Source organism: Oncorhynchus tshawytscha, linkage group LG01 (genome assembly GCF_018296145.1).
Source record: "Oncorhynchus tshawytscha isolate Ot180627B linkage group LG01, Otsh_v2.0, whole genome shotgun sequence".
Lineage (NCBI taxonomy): Eukaryota > Metazoa > Chordata > Actinopteri > Salmoniformes > Salmonidae > Oncorhynchus > Oncorhynchus tshawytscha.
In genome coordinates this window covers 65,903,743-65,927,505 of record NC_056429.1, presented here as the reverse complement: position 1 = coordinate 65,927,505, position 23,763 = coordinate 65,903,743, and the positions used below count along the sequence as shown (strand labels likewise).

Sequence of the window (23,763 nt, the reverse complement as noted above, 5' to 3'; positions counted from 1 at the left end):
CAGTGAAACGATTACTTACAAGCCCTTAACCAGCAAGGCAGTTTTAAGAAAAGCGGGGGCACCCTGTGTCGAGGGAATTTAGGTAATATGTACATGTAGGTAGAGCTATTAATGTGACTATGCATAGATAATAACAGAGAGTAGCAGCAACGTAGAATGGGGGTGGAAGGTGGCAATGCAAATTGTATGTATATGAATTTGATTAGATGTTCAGGAGTCTTATGGCTTGGGGGTAGATGTTACGGATCCCTCCGGAACTTTCATTACGCACACCTGTCCCCTATTCCCACTGATTAGTACTTGTATAAGCTTGCCCTTTGGTTTACATTGGGCTGTCGATTATTGTTACAATGTCCGTTGGTCGTGTGGGTACCTGTGCTGTTGTTTTGGCTTTCGTACCACGTATATTGTGCAGATGATTACAGGTCTCATCCCATGTGATAATCATTGTGCAATTGTGTATTTATTCAAGGTACTCCTTGCTCTTTTGTTTGGGTTTATCCCCTGTGTTTTGTATTCGTGTTTGTTTGGTCTTCGTCCCCGTGCCTTTACACGGCACGCTGTAAATTGGGAAATAAAAACCCCTATTCTGCATTCCTGCACCTGTCTCCCGACCCCTTCATACCAACGTGACAGAATAATCAACCCTTTTGCGAGACAGCGGGAATGGCCCGTCAGAGGTCGCTACAACGGGTCCGTCCAATGACGCAGCTTCTGCAGCTGCAACTGGCCTGTCTGACACCACCAAAACCGGTCCATCTGACACCACTGCAACTGGTCCATTCGACGCAGACGCAACATTGGCAGCGGCAACTGGCCCGTCCGACAACGACGCAACTTCGGCAGCTGCATCGGGTCTTGATCGACCTGCACTGTGTTACTGTGATCGCCCTTGAGGCCGGTGTCTTTGCTCTGCTATTGCATCAAGGGGGTACTGTCACGGATCCCTTCGAATCTTTCATTACGCACACCTGTTCCCTATTCCCACTGATTAGTACTTGTAGTGTGCCCTTTGGTTTCCATTGGGCTTTCGATTATTGTTTCAGTGGCCGATGATGCGTGTGAGTACCTGTGCTGTGTGTTTTGGACTTTTGTGCCCTTGTGGATTGTGCAGATAATTATGGGTCTCGTCTCATGTATTAATCATTGTGCGCATGTGTCATTTTTTCGAGGTACTCTTCGCTCTTTTGTTTGTGTTTCAACCCTGTGTTTTTGTTTGGTCTTCGTCCCCGTGCCTTTACACGGCATGCCGTAATTTGGGTACAATAAAAACCCTTATTACGCATTCCTGCATCTGTCTCTCGAATCATTTATACCAATGTGACAGTAGAAGCTGTTTAGAAGCCACTTGGACCTAGACTTGGCGCTCCGGTACCACTTTCCGTGCTATAGCAGAGAGAACAGTCTATGACAAGGGTGGCTGGAGTCTTTGACGATTTTTTGGGCCTCCTATGACAGCACCTGGTACAGAGGTCCTGGATGGCGGGAAACTTGGCCCCTGTGATGTACTGGGCCGCACGCACTACCTTCTGTAGTGCCTTGCGGTTGGAGGTCGAGCAGTTGCCATAACAGGCAGTGAATCAACCCGTCAGGATGCTCTCGATGGTGCAGCTGTAAAACCTTTTGAGGATCTGAGGACCCATGCCAAATCTTTTCAGTCTCCTGAGGGGGAATAGGTTTTGTCATGCCCTCTTCAAAACTGTCTTGGTGTGCTTGGACCATGTTCGTTTGTTGGTGATGTGGACGCCAAGGAACTTGAAGCTCTCAACCTGCTCCACTACAGCCCCGTTGATGAGAATGGGGATGTGCGCGATCCTCATTTTCCTGTAGTCCACAATCCTCTCCTTTTCTTGATCGCGTTGAGGAAGAGGTTTTTGTCCTTGCACCACACGGTCAGGTCTCTGTCCTCCTCCCTATAGGCCGTGTTGAGGATCAGCGTGGCAGATGTGTTGTTACCTACCCTTACCATCCGTTAGGAAGTCCAGGATGCAGTTGCAGAGGGAGGTGTTTAGTCCCAGGGTCCTTAGCTTCATGATGAGCTTTGAAGGGACTATGATGTTGAACAGTGAGCTGTAGTCAATGAATAGCATTCTTACATAGGTGTTCCTTTTGTCCAGGTGGGAAAGGGCAGTGTGGAGTCAAATAGAGATTGCATCATCTGTGGATCTGTTGGGACGGTATGCAAATTGGAGTGGGTCTAGGGTTTCTGGGATAATGGTGTTGATGTGAGCCATGACCAGCCTTTCAAAGCATTTCATGGCTACAGACGTGAGTGCTACGGGTCAGTAGTCATTTAGGCAGGTTACCTTAGTGTTCTTGGGCACAGGGACAATGGTGGTCTGCTTGAAACATGTTGGTATTAGAGACTCAGACAGGGAGAGACTTGCCAGTTGGTCAGCACATGCTCGGAGTACACGTTCTGGTAATTCGTCTGGCCCTGCGTTCTTGTGAATGTTGACCTGTTTAAAGGTTTTACTCACATCGGCTGCAGAGAGCGTGATCACACAGTTGTCCGGAACAGCTGATGCTCTCAAGCATGTTTCAGTGTTACTTGCCTCGAAGTGAGCATAGAAGTTATTTAGCTCGTCTGGTAGGCTCGAGTCACTGGGTAGCTCTCGGCTGTGCTTCCCTTTGTAGTCTATAATAGTTTGCAAGCCCTGCCATATCCAACGAGCGTCGGAGTTAGTATGGTACGATTCGATCTTAATGGTTTGTCGGAGGGCAGAGCAGGATTTCTTATAAGCTTCCAGGTTAGAGTCCCGCACCTTGAAAGTGGCAGCTCTACCCTTTAGCTCAGTGCGAATGTCGCCTGTAATCCATGGCTTCTGGTTGGGGTATGTACATACAGTCACTGTGGGGACAACGTCATCGATGCACTTATTGATGAAGCCAGTGACTGATGGTGGTGTACTCCTCAATGCCATCGCAAGAATCCCGGAACATATTCCAGTCTCTGCTAGCAAAACAGCCCTGTAGTTTCATCTGACTACTTTTTTATAGACTGAGTCACTGGTGCTTCCTGCTTTAATTTTTGTTTGTCAGCAGGAATCAGGAGGATAGAATTATGGTCAGATTCGAGGGAGAGCTTTGTACGTGTCTGTCTGTGTGGAGTAAAGGTGGTCTAGAGTTTTTTCCCTCTGATTGCACATTTAACATGCTGATAAAAATTTGGTTAAACTGATTTAAGTTTCCCTGCATTAAAGTCCCCGGCCGCTAGGAGTGTCACCTTCTGGATGAGCGTTTTCTTGTTTGCTTATGGCGGTATACAGCTCATTGAGTGCGGTTTTAGTGCCAGCATCGGTCTGTGGTGGTGTGTAGACAGCTACGAAAAATATAGATGAAAACTCTCTAGGTAGATAGTGTGGTCTACAGCTTATCATGAGATACTCTACCTCAGACGAACAAAACCTCAAGAATTCCTTAAATATTGTGCAACAGCTGTTGTTTACAAATATGCATAGGCCCTCGCCCCGTGTCTTACCAGAGGCAGCTGTTCTATCCTGCCGATAGTGTAAAACCCATCAGCTGTATGTTATTAATGTAATCGTTCAGCCACGACTCAGTGAAACATATATATTACAATATTTAATGTCCTGTTGGTAGGATATGTGGAATGCTTTCGACACCTTGTACAGTTCATGCCCTGACGGATTGAGGCTGTTCTGAGGGCAAAATGGGGGGGCCGACAAACAATTTGTTAGTTCGACATGATAGGATCTTTTTGTGTCGGTAAAATGTATTATGTGAGAAATGGCAGTGGAAACGCCTTTTTACACATATATGGATGTAATTACCATCATATCAAAGTTAACTTGGGAGTCACCTGAATATAAACTCAGCAAAAAAAGAAACGTCCCTTCTTCAGGACCCTGTCTTTCAAAGATAATTTGTGAAAATCCAAATAACTTCACAGATCTTGGGGGCCTCCCAGGTGGCGCAGTGGTTAAGGGCACTGTACTGCAGCGCCAGGTGCGCCACCAGAGACCCTGGGTCTGGGAGGCCACGACCGGGAGGTCCGTGGGGCGTCACACAATTGGCCTAGCGTCGTCCGGGTTAGGGAGGGTTTGGCCGGTAGGGAAATCCTTGTCTCATCGCGCACCAGCGACTCCTGTGGCGGGCCGAGCGCAGTGCGCACTAACCAAGGTTGCCAGGTGCACGGTGTTTCCTCCGACACATTGGTGCGGTTGGCTTCCGGGTTGGATGGCGCTGTGTTAAGAAGCAGTGCGGCTTGGTTGGGTTGTGTATCGGGGGACGCATGACTTTCAACCTTCGTCTCTCCTGAGCCCGCACGGGAGTTGTAGCGATGAGACAAGATAGTTACTGCTAAAACAATTGGATACCACGAAATTGGGGAGAAAAAGGGGTAAAAAACTTCACAGATTTGTAAAGGGTTTAAACACTATTTCCCAAGCTTGTTCAATGAACCGTAAACAATTAGTGAACATGCACCTGTGGAACGGTCATTAAGACACTAACAGCAATTAAGGTCACAGTTATGAAAACTTAGGACACTAAAGAGGCCTTTCTACTGACTCTGAAAAACACCAAATGAAAGATGCCCAGGGTCCCTGCTCATCTGCGTGAACGTGCCGTTGGCATGCTGTAAGGAGGCATGAGGACTGCATATGTGGCCAGGGCAAAAAATTGCAATGTCCGTATTGTGAGACACCTAAGGAGACAGGACAGACAGCTGATCATCCTCGCAGTAGCAGACCACGTGTAGGCTGAGAGAGGCTAGACTGAGGGCTTGTAGGCCTGTTGTCTGGTGAGGACCTGCCTTACATCACCGGCAACAACGTCACCTATGGGCACAAACCCACCATTGCTGGACCAGACAGGACTGGCAAAAAGTGCTCTTCACTGACGAGTCGAGGTTTTGTCTCACCAGGAGTGATTGTCAGATTTGTGTTTATCATTGAAGGAATGAGCGTTGCACCAAGGCCTGTACTCTGGAGTGGGATCGATTTGGAGGTGGAGGGTCCATCATGGTCTGAGGCGGTGTGTCACAGCATCATCAGACTGAGCTTGTTTTGCAGGCAATCTCAACGCTGTGCATCCTCCTCCCTCATGTGGTACCCTTCCTGCAGGCTCATCCTGACATGACCCTCCAGCATGACAATGCCACCAGCCATACTGTTCATTCTGTGCATGATTTCCTGCAAGACAGGAATGTCAGTGTTCTGCCATGGCTATCGAAGAGCCCAGATCTCAATCCCATTGAGCACGTCTGGGATCTGTTGGATCTGAGGGTGAGGGCTAGGGCCATTCCCCCCAGAAATGTCTGGGAATTTGCAGGTGCCTTGGTAGAACAGTGGGGTAACATCTCAACATCTCAACATCTCATCTCATCTCGGGCAAATCTGGTGCAGTCCACGTGGAGGAGATGCCACTCCGATTCCTCCTCATCCGACCACGACACCCGTTACACATTATTACATTTCTGTTAGTCACATGTCTGTGGAACTTGTTCAGTTTATGTCTCAGTTGTTGAATATTGTTATGTTCATACAAATATTTACAAACGTTAAGTTTACTGAAGATAAACGCAGTTGACATTGAGAGGACGTTTCTTTTTTTGCTGAGTTCATGTAGTGTGGTTTGTCCTCCCACTTCGACTCGGAAAACCATGTTGTTTATTAGGCAACAGATTCAATAAGTCCTCATGAACTTCACAGGGTGGTGAACATGCACTTCATAGGCTTGATCCAATAAATATCGAGGGTCTTATTCTGGTGACATGATGATCGATGTTTGGCTGCCATTTGAAAAATATAAATTATCTCGATCTTATCCATAATAATCTCATAATGTATGTAGCCTACCCACACTGTATCTGCGAGTTGTTGGCAAGAGCGCACGTGCCAAAACCAGAGTGGGCACATTTGTGACAAAACCATCATAGCGTTGAAAATATGATGGAAACCATTTTAACTAGCATTTTTCATTCGGTACAGATAAATGTAACCACAAAAGTCATTTTTCTGTGTACTATGTCATCACGCACAGACTTTTATACATAATAAGTTAGTTTGCTGGAAACACATCTCTGGTGGTAAAATGTACATATTGTTTAGTGCAGATTTTAGAATATTCACATGACAATCTGGATAGAAACCTAGCTACTGTTGTAGTGCTATTTGGGTTGTTAATTGGAGTCGTTCTGATATTTCTTGATTTCTTGTATTATTGCTTTATCAGATTATTTGTGTACTTGTTTGACATTTTACTGCATTGTTAGGAGCTAGTAACATAAACATTTTGCTGCATCCACTGTAACATCTGCAAAACTGTGTAAGCGAGCAATAAACTTTGATTTTATTAAATCAAATCAAATCAAATGTTATTGGTCACATACACATATTTAGCAGATGTGAATGCGGGTGTAGCGCAATGTTTGAGTTCTTATCTCCAACAGTGCAGTAGAATCTAACAATTCACAACAATACACAAATCTAAAAGAAAAAGAATGGAATAAAGAAATATATAAATATTAGGACGAGCAATGCCAGAGTGGCATTGAATAAAATACAGTAGAATAGAATACAGGATCTACATATGAGATGAGTAAAGCAGAAATAACACACACAAAAAATGAAATACTGCAAAGTTGCTTAGTAGCTAGAAGCAGAGCTGTCATGTCTGTCTGCACCATCTTGCCATGGTAACGTGGTAACTAAACTGAACTGGTAACCACTGGACATAGACGTGATACATACAGTGGGGGAAAAAGTATTTAGTCAGCCACCAATTGTGCAAGTTCTCCCACTTAAAAAGATGAGAGAGGCCTGTAATTTTCATCATAGGTACACTTCAACTATGACAGACAAAATGAGGAAAAAAAATCAGAAAATCACATTGTAGGATTTTTTAGGAATTTATTTGCAAATGATGGTGTGAAATAAGTATTTGGTCAATAACAAAAGTTTATCTCAATACTTTGTTATATACCCTTTGTTGGCAATGACAGAGGTCAAATGTTTTCTGTAAGTCTTCACAAGGTTTTCACACACTGTTGCTGGTATTTTGGCCCATTCCTTCCATGCAGATCTCCTCTAGAGCAGTGATGTTTTGGGGCTGTTGCTGGGCAACATAGACTTTCAACTCCCTCCAAATATTTTCTATGGGGTTGAGATCTGGAGACTGGCTAGGCCACTCCAGGACCTTGAAATGCTTCTTACGAAGCCACTCCTTCATTGCCCGGGCGGTGTGTTTGGGATCATTGTCATGCTGAAAGACCCAGCCACTTTTCATCTTCAATGCCCTTGCTGATGGAAGGAGGTTTTCACTCAAAATCTCACGATACATGGCCCCATTCATTCTTTCCTTTACACGGATCAGTCATCCTGATCGCTTTGCAGAAAAACAGCCCCAAAGCATGATGTTTCCACCCCCATGCTTCACAGTAGGTATGGTGTTCTTTGGATGCAACTCAGCATTCTTTGTCCTCCAAACACGACAAGTTGAGTTTTTACCAAAAAAGTTATATTTTGGTTTCATCTGACCATATGACATTCCCCCAATCTTCTTCTGGATCATCCAAATGCTCTCTAGCAAACTTAAGATGGGCCTGGACATGTACTGACTTAAGCAAGGGGACATGTCTGGCACTGCAGGATTTGAGTCCCTGGCGGCGTAGTGTGTTACTGATGGTAGGCTTTGTTACTTTGGTCCCAGCTCTCTGCAGGTCATTCACTAGGTCCCTCTGTGTGGTTCTGGGATTTTTGATTTTCTGGATTTTTTTTCTCATTTTGTCTGTCATAGTTGAAGTGTACCTATGATTAACATTACAGGCTTCTCTCATCGGTTTAAGTGGGAGAACTTGCACAATTGGTGGCTGACTAAATACTTTTTTGCCCCACTGTATATATATTGATATTAGTCCTGGTCGGCACACATTTGAAGTGTGGCTGAATTTCTTATACAGTTTTTAAATAGGATGTCTGTCTTAAACACTAACATTGTAATGGGTCCTTCAAATGTTGATGTCAGTTCCAGTTCTGTTATTTCTCTATGCAGTTCCCAGAGCTATTCTTGAGACAGAGGGGAAAGGCTCAGTCACATGTGCCTTCTCAATGATGAAAACCACTTTATACACATCACAATGCTAAAATATTGATGGGCCTCTGACAAAGCCATTTTCTAGTCTGGGTTGGCTTGGGAATTCTCACGTTTGTGTTGACGATTAAATATTGATATTTGCTAGATATTTTTAGACAGGGTTGTGACACTGAAATTAACATTAAATTAGCAATTGTATAAATACATTGGAGAAAATCCAATACATTTCCAAGAGAACTAAATGTACAGTGCCTTGCGAAAGTATTCGGCCCCCTTGAACTTTGCGACCTTTTGCCACATTTCAGGCTTCAAACATAAAGATATAAAACTGTATTTTTTGTGAAGAATCAACAAGTGGGACACAATCATGAAGTGGCACGACATTTATTGGATATTTCAAACTTTTTTAACAAATCAAAAACTGAAAAATTGGGCGTGCAAAATTATTCAGCCCCTTTACTTTCAGTGCAGCAAACTCTCTCCAGAAGTTCAGTGAGGATCTCTGAATGATCCAATGTTGACCTAAATGACTAATGATGATAAATACAATCCACCTGTGTGTAATCAAGTCTCTGTATAAATGCACCTGCACTGTGATAGTCTCAGAGGTCCGTTAAAAGCGCAGAGAGCATCGTGAAGAACAAAGAACACACCAGGCAGGTCCGAGATACTGTTGTGTGTAACGGCTCTCTTCCTCTGACGAAGAGGTAGAACAAGGATCGGACCAAAATGCAGCGTGATGATGATTCATGATATATTTTAATGAAGGAAAACCTATACATACAGAAACTACAAAACTAACGAAAATGAAATAATGAAAACCGAAACAGCCTATCTGGTGAAATACAAAACACTAAGACAGGAACAATCACCCACAAACACACAGTGAAACCCAGGCTACCTAAATATGGTTCCCAATCAGAGACAACGAGAATCACCTGACTCTGATTGAGAACCTCAGGCAGCCATAGACTATGCTAGACACCCCTACTCAGCCACAATCCCAATACCTACTAAAACCCCCAGTACCACAACACAACACAACACAACACAAAATAACCCCATGTCACACACTGGCCTGACCAAAATAAATATATAAACACAAAATACTAAGACCAGGGCGTGACATTGTGAAGAAGTTTGAAGCCGGATTTGGATACAAAAAGATTTCCCAAGCTTTAAACATCCCAAGGAGCACTGTGCAAGCGATAATATTGAAATGGAAGGAGTATCAGACCACTGCAAATCTACCAAGACCTGGCCGTCCCTCTAAACTTTCAGCTCATACAAGGAGAAGACAGATCAGAGATGCAGCCAAGAGGCCCATGATCACTCTGGATGAACTGCAGAGATCTACAGCTGAGGTGGGAGACTCTGTCCATAGGACAACAATCAGTCGTATATTGCACAAATTTGGCCTTTATGGAAGAGTGGCAAGAAGAAAGCCATTTCTTAAAGATATCCATAAAAAGTGTTGTTTAAAGTTTGCCACAAGCCGCCTGGGAGACACACCAAACATGTGGAAGAAGGTGCTCTGGTCAGATGAAACCAAAATGGAACTTTTTGCAACAATGCAAAACGTTATGTTTGGCGTAAAAGCAACACAGCTCATCACCCTGAACACACCATCCCCACTGTCAAACATGGTGGTGGCAGCATCATGGTTTGGGCCTGCTTTTCTTCAGCAGGGACAGGGAAGATGGTTAAAATTGATGGGAAGATGGATGGAGCCAAATACAGGACCATTCTGGAAGAAAACCTGATGGAGTCTGCAAAAGACCTGAGACTGGGACGGAGATTTGTCTTCCAACAAGACAATGATCCAAAACATAATGTAAAATCTACAATGGAATGGTTCAAAAATAAACATATCCAGGTGTTAGAATGGCCAAGTCAAAGTCCAGACCTGAATCCAATCGAGAATCTGTGGAAAGAACTGAAAACTGCTGTTCACAAATGCTCTCCATCCATCCAACCTCACTGAGCTCGAGCTGTTTTGCAAGGAGGAATGGGAAAAAATGTCAGTCTCTCGATGTGCAAAACTGATAGAGACATACCCCAAGCGACTTACAGCTGTAATCGCAGCAAAAGGTGGCGCTACAAAGTATTAACTTAAGGGGGCTGAATAATTTTGCACACCCAATTTTTCAGTTTTTGATTTGTTAAAAAAGTTTGAAATATCCAATAAATGTTGTTCCACTTCATGATTGTGTCCCACTTGTTGTTGATTCTTCACAAAAAAATACAGTTTTATATCTTTATGTTTGAAGCCTGAAATGTGGCAAAAGGTCGCAAAGTTCAAGGGGGCCGAATACTTTCGCAAGGCACTGTATTGTATTCCTAGACAGCAAACAATTTGTTAAAGGGCACAGTCCCTACATTTCGACAAGCTTAGCAGCATAAAAAGTAAAACACAGAGAACATTAATTAAAGTGACACCAACCCATCAAAACAACTTGCTGCCAGCTTTAGTCTGTCAAAGCAGGATAAACTATCAAATCAAATTGTATGCGCCAAATACAACAGGTGTAGACCTCACAGTGAAATGGGGGGGGTGCAAATAGTCTGGGTAGCCATTTGATTAGCTGTTCAGGAGTCTTATGGCTTGTTTAGAAGCCTCTTGGACCTAGACGTGGCACTCCGGTACTGCTTGCCATGCGGTAGCAGAGTGAACGGTCTGACTAGGGTGGCTGGAGTCTTTGACAACTTTTAGGGCCTTCCTCTGACACCTGCATGTGAAGTTGAGGTAAACTGTCGGTGGTGTTAGTGAGAATACATTTTCAGGAGATGATCCTGTCCTACACTTGATTTATTCTAAAAACATGGTTTAAACTGATTTCGTGTTTAGATGGGCTGTCAAGTAGGCATGGTTTTATTGTTATTATCATGATGTTGGACCTATCATCAATGACATTAGATCAGATATATTGTAATCTACATGCAAAAGGAGTGCTCAACCCCAAAACACACACAGATGGTCATAGGCTACATCAAGCATCATCAAAGCTAGTGAACAAATCACCCTGTCTTGGCAAAGGAGCTTCATACTCAACATACAATTATAATGTTTGGTAAAGAATGCAGGTGCTTTTTATAACCCTGTCATTTCATTTCTCCTCAGGATCTGTAAAGTAATGACAGAGATTGTTTTGCTGTTGTACTACAAACAGTGGGCAGCTCAAGCACACTTATCCCTTATTTACCCAGTATTGACTGACAAATTGGAGAGTGCTTGTTTGCTGCAAAGGGGCCAATACAAGCCCAGTAAACCCACAGCACAAAGCACAGAGCTGGCACCAACAGCAACATCCATAAGAAAGTTCAGCCTATACCATTACTGAAATTAGAGTTTTAAAATCAGGCCAGAGTCGTAAGGGGATATAAAGAGCATCCCACTACATTATATGATTGGCAGCCGCCCCAGGAAATGAGAAATAGAACCAGAGGTACAATTGGTGCACTGTGTTGGCAGGGTCTAACTGCCCTGCTGTGTGGCCTAATGAAGACCACCATTGACTAGATAGGGCCTAGACAACAGCCCCTATGTACAAATCAAAAGACACATTATCAAGCTCAGTTTAAGCGGTCACTTTCAACATCTTTCTAAATGCACATCTGTAATATTTCTGTGACTAGGCCATAGATTATAGATGGTTGATTATTGTCTTGCAATAAAATGCACAGTGCCTTTGGAAAGTATTCAGACCCCTTGACTTTTCCCACATTTTGCTACGCTACAGCCTTATTCTAAAATTGATTAAATATTTGTTCTTCTTCATCAATTTACAGACAATACCCCATAATGACAAAGCAAAAACTGATTTTAGAATTGTTTTCCAATTTATTACAAATAACAAACTGGAATATCACATTTACATAAGTATTCAGATCCTTTACTCAGTCATTTCTTGAAGCACCTTTACCACAGGTGGAATTAAATACTCTCAGGAGAGACCTAAAAATTGCTGTGCAGAGACGCTCCCCATCCAACCCGACAGAGCTTGAGAGGATCTGCAGCATCATACCCAAGAAGACTCAATGCTGTAATCGCTTCATAATGACAATTACAGCATTGTGTGTTCTTGTCATTATGTGCATGTGATATTTCAGTGATTACAGCATCTAGTCTTCCTAGGTATGACTCTACAAGCTTGGCACACCTGTATTTGGGGAGTTTTTCCCATTCTTCTCTGCAGATCCTCTCAAGCTCTGTTGGATGGGGAGCATTGCTGCACAGCTATTTTCAGGTCTCTCCAGAGATGCTTGATTAGGTTCAAGTCCAGGCTCTGGCTGAGCCACTCAAGGACATTCAGTGACTTGCCCCGAAGCTACTGCTGTGCTGTCTTGGCTGTGTGTTTAGGGTCGTTGTCCTGTTGGAAGGGGAACCTTCGCCAAAGTCTGAGGTCCTGAGCACTCCGGAGCAGGTTTCCATCAAGGATCTCCCTGTACTTTGCTCCATTCATCTTTGCCTCAATCCTGACTGAAAAACATCCCCACAACATGATGCTGCTGCCACCACCATGCTTCACTGTAGGGATGGTGCAAGGTTTCCTCCAGATGTGATGCTTGTCATTCAGGCCAAAGAGTTCAATCTTTTTTTCAACAGACCAGAGAATCTTGTTTCACGTTGTCTGAGAGTCTTTAGGTGCCTTTTGGCAAACTCCAAGCAGGCTGTCATGCGCCTTTTACTTCAGTCTGGGCACTCTACAATAAAGGCCTGATTGTTGGAGTTCTGCAGAGATTGTTGTCCTTCTGGAAGTTTCTCCCATCTCCACAGTGGAACTCTAGAGCTCTGTCAGAGTGACCATCGGGTTCTTGGTCATCTCCCTGACCAAGGCTCTTCTCCCCCGATTGCTCAGTTTGGCCAGGCGGCCAGCTCTAGGAGTTTTGGTGGTTCCAAACATCTTCTATTTAGGTATTTTTTAAATTCATTTTATTTTTATTTTACCTTTATTTAACTAGGCAAGTCCGTTAAGAACAAATTCTTATTTTCAATGACGGCCTAGGAACAGTGGGTTAACTGCCTGTTCAGGGGCAGAACGACAGATTTGTACCTTGTTAGCTCGGGGGTTTGAACTTGCAACCTTCCGGTTACTAGTCCAACGCTCTAACCACTAGGCTACCCTGCCGCCCCGGTATGATGGAGGCCACTGTGTTCTTGGGGACCTTCAACGCTGCAGACATTTTTTGGTACCCTTCCCCAGATCTGTGCCTCGACACAATCCTGTCTCTGAGCTCTACGGACAATTCCTTCGACCTCATGGCTTGGATTTTGCTTTGACATGTACTGTCAACTGTAGGACCTTATATAGACAGGTGTGTGCCTTTCCATATCATGTCCAAGCAATTGAATTTACCACAAGTGGACTCAAATCAAGTTGTAGAAACATGTCAAGGATGATCAATGGAAACAGGATGCACCTGAGCTCAATTTCGACTCTAATAGCAAAGGGTCTGAATACCTGTGTAAATAAGGTATTTCTGTTTATTATTTTTTATAAATTTGCAAAAATGTCTAAAACCCTGTTTTCACTTTGTCATTATGGGGTATTGTGTGTAGATTGCTGAGGAGGTTTTTTTATTTAATCAATTTTAGAATAAGGCTGTAACACAACAAAATGTTTAAAAAAGTCAAGGGGTCTGAACTTTCCAAAGGCACTGTAATGCAATAAAGGACTGAGTATGTGTCATCCAGCATATTATGTAACAAATTAATTTGTCCATGTTCTCTCGCTCTATTGTAAAATTATCTGAGTAATTAGAGTGAAGGGTGTGGATGCTCCATCTTTAGCTTTGTTTATACCTGGCACATCTTTGGTCCTGATTTTGTCCACATTCTGATTATGCCCACATTTTCAGATATGCTTCTACACCTGGTATTAAAATGTGTCTCTTATCCATCGACTGTTTCCACAATGTGACCAGATTTCCTGGTCCCTCCCTGTATGCAAATTATTTCATGGATATTCTTTCAAAATAATATTTATTTATTTATTTTAAGCCACATATTGATGTCATAAGTCAATGGTACCATCTGTCAATGATTTTAGAAGATGGATAATGATGATTTAAATAGTTTCACTGTCCAGAGCCATCTACAATTGTGAGATAACCAGACACAATGTTTGCCTGACTACCTCCAGAGGGGGCAAGAAGATCTGATCGCAACCTGATCACAATGTGTCTTTTGAACATACATACCTGTCTACAAATGTGGGCACAATTAGGACAAAGGACACATGTTAACACCAGGTATAAACGGGGCTTCTGTCTGCAGATGGGTGCAGCCATCTTTGAGCCCAGTCCCCCAGTGATGATGACTTGCTATTTTTTCATTCAGATCAGCCAACATAGGTTATACATCGAAAGAGTAGCCTAGGCTGGGCCTAGCAACAGCTGGTCTCCATTTGCATGTATTTCTCAAAACTATCTTAATGTTGCAAATGTTTTAATAGGCCTGATATCGAAATGTAAACTTCAACAAAACCTTTTAATGATCAGACCATAACGTTTTAACCATTGTACAGTGATTCCTCTGTTGCATACCAAAATAGCTGTATTTTCAAAATGCAGCTGAATCCTCAAAGATAGTAGCTTTTCTTAGTCAGAGCATGTTAAATAATGCAGTTCAAATCTATCTTTCTATCGGCTTGTGGATGTGGTTTCTGATTTAAAACAGCTCTAACTGTAGGCTACTTCAATATATACTATATATTTGTAATGTCAAGCTTTGTTCAGAGATGCACCAGGCATGAATAACGTTAGTGTTCCCTATTCATTGAAACCTTTGCAAAAGCGATCCACCGGCTGCTGTCCACGTCCATGGTTCTGAAATGGTGAAACCCCATTTTCCTGAAATGCCATCATGTGGAATGTATGCCCGTTTCATAGTGAAAACCCTAAATGCACATGATGCATACATAAGATAGGTTATGTGAGGAAAATGCATTGATGCCCTCAGCTATTCCGCGCACGCAGCAGCGCACCAGTCACCGTCCAAATCGGATTAACTGTAAACCTGCCGTATTATTACATTTTCATCATAAAATAAGGGACAAACAGAAACCCTAGCCACTATTTGGACCCTTATTCAGTCATTCTGGCACCACTATAGATGGCTAGTAGAGCCCACTAGCGTGGCTGTAATCTTTCATTAACTGATGGAAGGGAATATTCTAATGCACACAAAATGAAATTGGTGGAGTGGATGGGGGTAATCCATGAAATTTCAACTCCTAGGCTACATGACAATCCAAAATGCAGTTTTTTGTGCGCTTACCCTCTCGCTCGCATAATTGTATACCGTCCAAGCTGAGGTTCTTTATCATACCCTCACACGGACTCATCGGGCTGGTTAAATTGTGTCCCAATCTTGGAACCTCCATTTCTACAACAGAGCCGGGATACCTCTCCTGGTATCGGTGGAATTTTGCTCGTTTTGCCGCAGGACTTGCTTCCTTCACATTCGATCAAGAAAGAGAGAGATAGAGTGACCGGTTCCCAGCCCCTTCGCTCCCTCGCAGCATCTCTCTCCAGGGTGGTGGGGCTGAAGGCGCGTCAGCAAATCGTCACGAGCGCATAGCACACTGCCGATTTGACGCTGCAACGTGAGAGGCATACATACTGCGAAGATATGCCAGTCCTTATAATGTATTGTCTATATTACACTTTTCTACTTAATAGGTCCCAGGCGCGCGCTATTGTCCATGTACGCCACAAGTGTTTCCCCTATTCTGCCGCAGGACAGTGGAACATGAATACCGGAGATTGAGCAACAATTTATGTAGCCTAACTACAGTACCACTTCCACCCCCCACCAATTTAACTCAATTGTAACCTATATACACATTGTTTATTTTGCGTTTCGTTTCTGTTAAAGTCATCCAAACAAGATGGTCCATAGGCCTATAGCCCTATTTGGAGATCTCTGCGCGTCTCGCGCTCTCTCCACAGGAGCGCAGGTGCAAGTGGCCCACGCATTAATGAAGCGGGAACGACCCATCTCACCTTTCATAACAAGAAGAATAATGTATTTTAAACAGCTGTGGCCTATCTCTGCCAGAATCATTTCGCCATGGGCCTTTTCTTGAGTATAACGTGACACATAACGTCTATTCACATGCGGGATTTCACAGATGGCTTCATTCTAAATGTATGAAAGACTACAAACTATAAATGTATTTATCCATGAAATTGCCTTGAGATGATTAATACAGACCTCACAGTTAGCTCCCTCTCTCTCTCTCTCTCCCCCCCAATCATTTCGCCATGGGCCTTTTCTTGAGTATAACGTGACACATAACGTCTATTCACATGCGGGATTTCAGATGGCTTCATTCTAAATGTATGAAAGACTACAAACTATAAATGTATTTATCCATGAAATTGCCTTGAGATGATTAATACAGACCTCACAGTTAGCTCCCTCTCTCTCTCTCTCCCCCCACACCAGGTCTGTCACTCCGCCACAATGACAGGGTCGTCCAAACATGAGGGTCAAACCAAACTCACAGACAAAACAATGAATGACCATTCCTTTTATGTAAAATATTTATTCAGTGCTGAAGCTAAACTAAATATGCTATGGGCAATACGATTAAAATTGAACAATATTATAATATTTCATTCCAATAGAAAACGGGATGCCCTCCCACTGGGCACAGACTTCAGTTCATAGTCTCATTTTGATTTGCATTTGGTTGTCAACTAACCTGAATTCAACTTGAAATCATCAAATGTCATCATGTCATTGGATTTAGGTTAAAAGTAAATGAAATAAAAGTGGAAATGCCTTGATGTTGATTACTTTTTGCATATCTAATCATTTCCCCACATTGATTCAACGAAACCACGATGATTCTACAAGCTTCAATCGACATTAGCGCAAAATTAGAGTGAAGAGGTGTTACTTTACATTTCACCATTGTTTTGAGCGTCTCAGGGTATTTGGACAAATATGTGTGTTATCTTTTCAGCAGACCCACACTGTCTGCGACTGCACCAAAATGTCTACTGAGTCATCATGCTGAGAAGGCAGAGGCAGTAACTAACTGCTGCGTATATGTGATTTAATACACTTGGAAATAGGGAAACCCTAAGCCCGCCTATATAGATACACGCAGACACGAACAAAAGGACACTCGCGTGCTTGTAAACACGCACGCACGCAGACGCACACACATACACACACACTGGAAACACAAAACATGACAAATCCCAATTCCTGCAGCATATTCAATGTCAACTAAGAATGTGTTGCTGTTCATAATAGGCTACCGTGTCTTTATTAGTGTGCTACTTCATTTTGGTCCAATACAGGGCAAATATGAAGACGCCGCTGATATGATACTGGTGCTCCTTGTATATATAGCCTAATTTTTGTGTATTTCCATTCCTCTTGTGTTATTATTCTGTTGTCTTTAAAAAAACTGCATAGTTGGGAAAGGGTGAATTGAACATCCATACAACATGAATCACCTTGGCATTTCAAATATAGCACACTAATGAGATTTTAACTCTAAAATTGCATTTGTCAATGGCGCTGAATACATCTCTGTCTTGTCGTTTGTCGTTATTCGACTGACCGGTGTTGCCCGGAGTTCATTCGCCTGGGAGCCATCTCCTGCCTATCGTCCCCCATCTGATAGTCAAGTGAGCACAGCAAGAGGAGCATGGCAATCAACGATGGTCGCATGTCACGAGCCGTGGAAGCAGTGGCGGAACTAGAGTTTTATACATGGGGTGGCCAAGGCTACTTCAGGGGGTCCTTAGACCATGACAGAAAATTAGTGTGTAACCCTAACCTGGCATCTAAGGAGCATGCATGAATAGTATGATTGCTGATTAGAGGTAGAAGTATACTGGAGAGACTTGGGTCACTCATGAATATATAATCTGGGTGAACATCCTAAATATTTTCAGAAAATAAAGCTGAAGCACCAAGAAGATAAGATAGCATTTGTGTGTTACATAAATTACATAGTTTATATTCAAATAATTTAATTTACAAAAAAACTAACTGCAATTTGTCATACCAGGTATCAAGCAGAAATGGACTTGAAAAACAAATGTTTTTTTTTGGTGCCCATCAATATTACAAACGTACAGTATCGTATTTATGCTCATATATACACTACCGTTCAAAAGTTTGGGGTCACTTAGAAATGTCCTTGTTTTTGAAAGAAAAGCCAATTTTTTGTCCATTTAAAATACCATCGAATTGATCAGAAATACAGTGTAGAGATTGTTAATGTTGTAAATGACTATTGTAGCTGGAAACGGCTGATATTTTATGGAATATCCACATAGGCGTACAGAGGCCCATTATCAGCAACCATCATTCCCGTGTTCCAATGACAAGCTGTGTTAGCTAATCTAAGTTGATCATTTTAAAATGCTAATTGATCATTAGAAAACCCTTTTGCAATTATGTTAGCACAGCGGAAAACTGTTGTCTTATTAAAGAAGCAATAAAATTGTCCTTTAGACTAGTTGAGTATCTAGAGCATCAGTATTTGTGGGTTCGATTACAGGCTCAAAATGGCTAGAAACAAATAACCTTCTTCTGAAACTCCGGATGCTGATGCTCCTGACTCTGACTAGCCTCAGGTAGGGAGATGCTCTGGGGTCCGGTGGTGATGCAAGGGATGGGGTCTATTTGCACCTGATCTGCCTGTTAGTGCTTCTTGGAATATAAATCTGATATCTTTCCATTTCTTTTCATATATAATTGACCCTATGCAAAAAATAAGACAGTCTATGGTTACATCTAAGCATCCAATAACCCACATTTTAGTCCAATCTCAATCTTAATTACAAATCCCATTAACATAACTGTACCTTAAAATCAAACCAGCCTAAGTTAATAGTTAGATCATGGCTAGCCCTACTCTGCAGTATGTGTAAGTGTGTGCGTGCCGGTGGCAGGGAAGTCAGGCGCAGGAAATCGAACTTGGTATAAACGGAGTGCTAAAAACTCAGAAAACCAAAATATACAAAATAATACATGTGGGTACAAATCCCGTCGCACACCAGAACATAACTTGCACATAGCTTACAAACGAACATTCACCGACAAGGACATGAGTGGGAACAGAGGGTTAAATACTCAACATGTAATTGATGGAATTGGAACCAGGTGTTATACAAGACAAGACAAAACCAAAGGAAAATGAAAAAAGGATCAGTGATGGCTAGAAAGTCGGTGACTCCGACCGCTGAACGCCGCCCGAACAAGGAGAGGGACCAACTTCGGCGGAAGTCATGACAGTAAGTAACTTAGCTAGCTATAATTTCTTACACCTTTATGATAGCAAACAGGCTATCTAAAAATTGTGGTAATCTTTTGAGTAACGTTAACAGATTAATAATAACAATGGTTCGTTTTGGGTTCAAGTACGAAAATCTAACTGACTTAATGGATTTCAAGTTACTGAATGTTAACTTGCTGAACACTGACAGCTGTAGCCTACTAGTTACCCCACATTAGCTAAACAGTCATATACTGTAACTTACGACACTGCACTGTATATGCGTGTATTACTAGCACAGATGTAAACATAATGTTAGGTTAAATTGGGAACCAATCTCTCTTATCTGAGTAACTGTCTGTTAATGGAGCCAAAGGTCTAACATTAACTTACACAGCGACTCTACTGTTGTAAAAGTTGTTCAGGAAACCTAAACCCGATGCTAAATCAAATATGATGCTTTGCCGATCATGAAAAGAGTTTGTGGAGCTGTGGAAACACTCTCTTCTTCTTCTGTATGTTCTTCTTCTTCTGTATCTAGCAGCCAACGTTAATATTCTCTCTTCCTCATCCTCGATTTGAAAACATCAAAATAAATTATTCTTTCAACAAGAGGTGAAATGAGATGTCAAACAACATCAAACTGCCAGTAGCGAATAAAATTTGGGGGTGGCAAATCAGATCAGATGTCCAGTGCCACCCCAAACACCCCTCTGGCTCTGCCCCTGCATGGAAGCTAAAGACAGCAGCCTGCCGCAAAGCAGCCTACATTCCCAACGAGAGGCCCGGAGTGGATACAAACAACAAATAGTTTTGCTGCCCTGGATTCTGATCTTCCTGCACCTTCGTTGCTGTGGCTACTCCTACTCCTTCCCCTACGATTTCGAAGTTGACGTCGGCTACCTTCCGTCCCTGCTCTGGATTGAGCGGGGCTTCTCCATCTATCGGAGACCTGCACCATCCTGTGGAAGTGGGCGGATTCCATCATCCTTCTCTCCAGCCGTGATTTTGGGCAGCTCCATGGTAAGAAATGTGACTGTTCCTGGTGCAAAACAATGTCTTATCCCGGAGATTGAGTAAATTACATCACTAAGTTGCTCCCAAATGTATACTACACCAGGACATGGACATCGATTCTATCATGAAAGGCAGCTCTGAACAGTTGAAACTGCATTTAAAAGATGATTGACTCTCTGCGAGACACTAATAAAATACCCCTTATATCTGGCCCTACGCCGTCTCCGAATCGTGACATTGAACACTTTAGCAGTATTCTTTCACTTCACAATTGGCAATGGGATTATTGCAGCTCAATGGGTGTAACTTTAGTTGACAATTTCAATACCAAGAAAAAGCTTCACACTGTAACCAGTGCCTGCAATCTGGTTCAGGTTATCTGTCAACCTACCAAGGTAGTTACAAACAGCACAGGAATGAAATCATCAACATGTATTGATCACATCTTTACTAATACTGCAGAAATGTGCTTGAAAGCAGTATCTTGACCCATCAGATGTAGTGATCACAATATAGTAGCCATATCTAGGAAAACCAAAGTTCCAAAGGCTGTGCCTAATATAGTTTATAAGAGGTCATAACAGTACGTTTTGTAGTGATTCCTATGTTGTTGAAGTAAAGAATATTTGTTGGTCTGGGGTGTGTAATGAGGAGCAAAAAGACAATTAACTTGACACATTTATGAAATTGCTTATCCCAGTTACTAATAAGCATGCACCCATGTGGATTGATGAGGAATTGACAAATTGTATGGTTGAGGGATGAGGCAAAAGGAATGGCAAATACGTCTGGCTGGACAACCGATTGGCAAACATAATGCAAATTGAGAAATTATGTGAATAAACTGAATACAAAGAAGAAGAATCTACACTATGAAACAAAGATGAATTACATAAAGAATGATAAAATAAAGCTTTGGAGCACCAATGAAATTTTGGTTAAAAAGGCAAACTCAGCTCCATCATTCAATGAATCAGATGGCTCATTCATTACAAAACTGACTGATATTGCCAACTATTTAAATACATTTTTAATTGGCAAGATTAGCAAACTTAGGCATGACATGCCAGCAACAAATGCTGACACTACACATCCAAGTATATCTGACCAAATTATGAAAGACAAGAATTGTAATTTTGAATTCTGTAAAGTGAGTGTGGAAGAGGTGAAAAAATTATTGTTGTCTATCAACAATGACAAGCCACCAGGGTCTAACAACTTGGATGGAAATTTACTGAGGATAATAGCGGATGATATTGCCACTCCTATTTGCCATATCTTCAATTAAAGCCTACTAGAAAGTGTGTGCCCTCCGGCCTGGAAGAAAAAGTAATTCCGCTACCTAAGAATAGTAAAGCCCCCTTCAGTGGCTAAAATAGCCGACCAATCATCCTGTTACCAACCCTTAGTTGAAAAAATAGTGTTTGACCAGATACAATGCTATTTTACAGTAAACAAATTGATGACAGACTTTCAGCACGCTTATAGGGAAGGACATTCAACAAGCACAGCACATACACAAATGACTGATGATTGGCTGAGAGAAATTGATGATAAAAAGATTGTGGGGGCTGTTTTGTTAGACTTAAGTGCAGCTTTTGACATTATCGATAATAGTCTGCTGCTGGAAAAATGTATCTGTTTTGGCTTTACACCCCCTGCTATATTGTGGATAAAGAGTTACCTGTCTAACAGAACACATATGGTGTTCTTTAATCCAGGTAGAATCAGGAATTCCCTAATGCAGCTGTCTAGGCCCCTTACTTTTTCTATCTTTACTAACGACATGCCACTGGCTTTGGATAAAGCCAGTATGTATGCGAATGAATCAACACTATACACTTCAGCTACTACAGCAACTGAAATGACTGCAACACTTAACAAAGAGCTGCAGATAGTTTCAGAATAGGTGGCAAGGAAGAAGTTAGTCCTAAATATTTCAAAAAGCAAAACCCTAAACTTCAACTAAATCGTGTGATAAATAATGTGCAAATTTAGCAAGTTGTGGTGACTAAACTGCTTGGAGTAACCCTGGCTTGTAAACTGTCATGGTAAAAATATATTGGTACAACTCAGATGGGGAGAAGTATGTCCATAATAAAGTGCTGCTCTACCATCTTAACAGCACTAGCAACAAGGCAGCTCCTACAGGCTCTAGTTTTGTCGCACCTGGACTGTTCAGTCGTGTGGTCAGGTGCCACAAAGAGGAACTTAGGACAGGGCAGCACACCTTGAATGTACACAGGGAGCAAACATTACATGTTAATCTCTCCTTGCTCAAAGTAGAGGAGAGATTGACTTAATCACTATTTGTATTTGTGAGAGATATTAACATGTTGAAAGCACCGAGCTGTCTGTTTAAACGACTAGTACATAGCTCAGACACCCATGCATACAAGAGGTCTCTTCATAGTCCCCAAGTCCAGGACAGACTATGGGAGGCACACAATAGTACATAGAGCCATGACTACATGGAACTCTATTCCACATCAGGTAACTGATGCAAGCAGTAGAATCAGATTGAGATAAAAAACATAAAATACACCTTATGGAACAGCGGGGACTGTGAAGCAACACAAACGTAGGCACAGACACATGCATACAGACATGATAACATAGGCACACATACACATGGATGTTGTGTTGTACATACCGTATGTGGTAGTGGAGTATGGGCATGAAAGCACACCCTTAGTGTGTTGTGAATTCTGTAATGAATGTAATGTTTTGAAAATGGTTTAGCTGCCTTGGCAGCAGCGAATGGGGATCCATAATAAATACAAATACAAATACAACATTGTATTCAGCCGCATGTGACAAATAACATTTAATTTGATTTTGAGTTAGAATCTGATCAATGTGCTGCATTTGGAATGCCATAGTGATTAAGGTCTTATAGCAGCAACGTATATGATGAGTGTGTGTGTATGTGTGTGTATGTACAGTATGTAGTGTATTTTTGTTTGTTTGTGTGGGTTTGTGTGAGTGTGAGTGTCAGTGTAGTGAGTGTGTGGATAGAGTTGTGTGAGTATGCATAGGGTCAGTGCAAAATAGGGTCAATGCAGATAGTCTGTGTAACCATTCGATAACCAATTCCGAAGTCTTCTGGCTTGGAGATAGAAGCTGTCTTGGAGCCTGTTGGTCCGAAGACCCGATGCCCCGGTAACGCTTGCCGGACACTAGCAGGGAGAACAGTTTATGGCTTGGGTGGCTGAAGTCTTTGGCAATTTTTCGGGCCCTCCTCTTACACCGCCTGATGTAGAGGTCTTGGATGGCAGGGAGCTCGTCCTCAGTGATGTACTGGGCCGTCCGGACCACCCTCTGTAGCGCTTTGGGGTCGAAGGCAGTTGCCATACCAAGGCCAGTGCTCACTTTCAGTAATGAGATTTCCTGGCCAAAAATATATCTCACTAAAATTGAAGGTCAATATGTTTATTGC

At 42.4% G+C, this 23,763-nt stretch overlaps 1 protein-coding gene across 1 annotated transcript in view; it reads right to left on the bottom strand.

Annotated features, from left to right (window-relative positions):
* LOC112255035 (phytanoyl-CoA hydroxylase-interacting protein-like) overlaps positions 1-15,612 on the bottom strand; it is a 44,135-nt gene extending 28,523 nt beyond the window's left edge. The window contains exon 1 of the mRNA XM_024428081.2: positions 15,338-15,612. Within this exon, the coding sequence (XP_024283849.1) occupies positions 15,338-15,443 (106 nt within the window). The 5' untranslated portion in view covers positions 15,444-15,612. The remainder of the gene's footprint in view (positions 1-15,337) is intronic.
* Between the last annotated feature and the right edge of the window lie 8,151 nt (positions 15,613-23,763).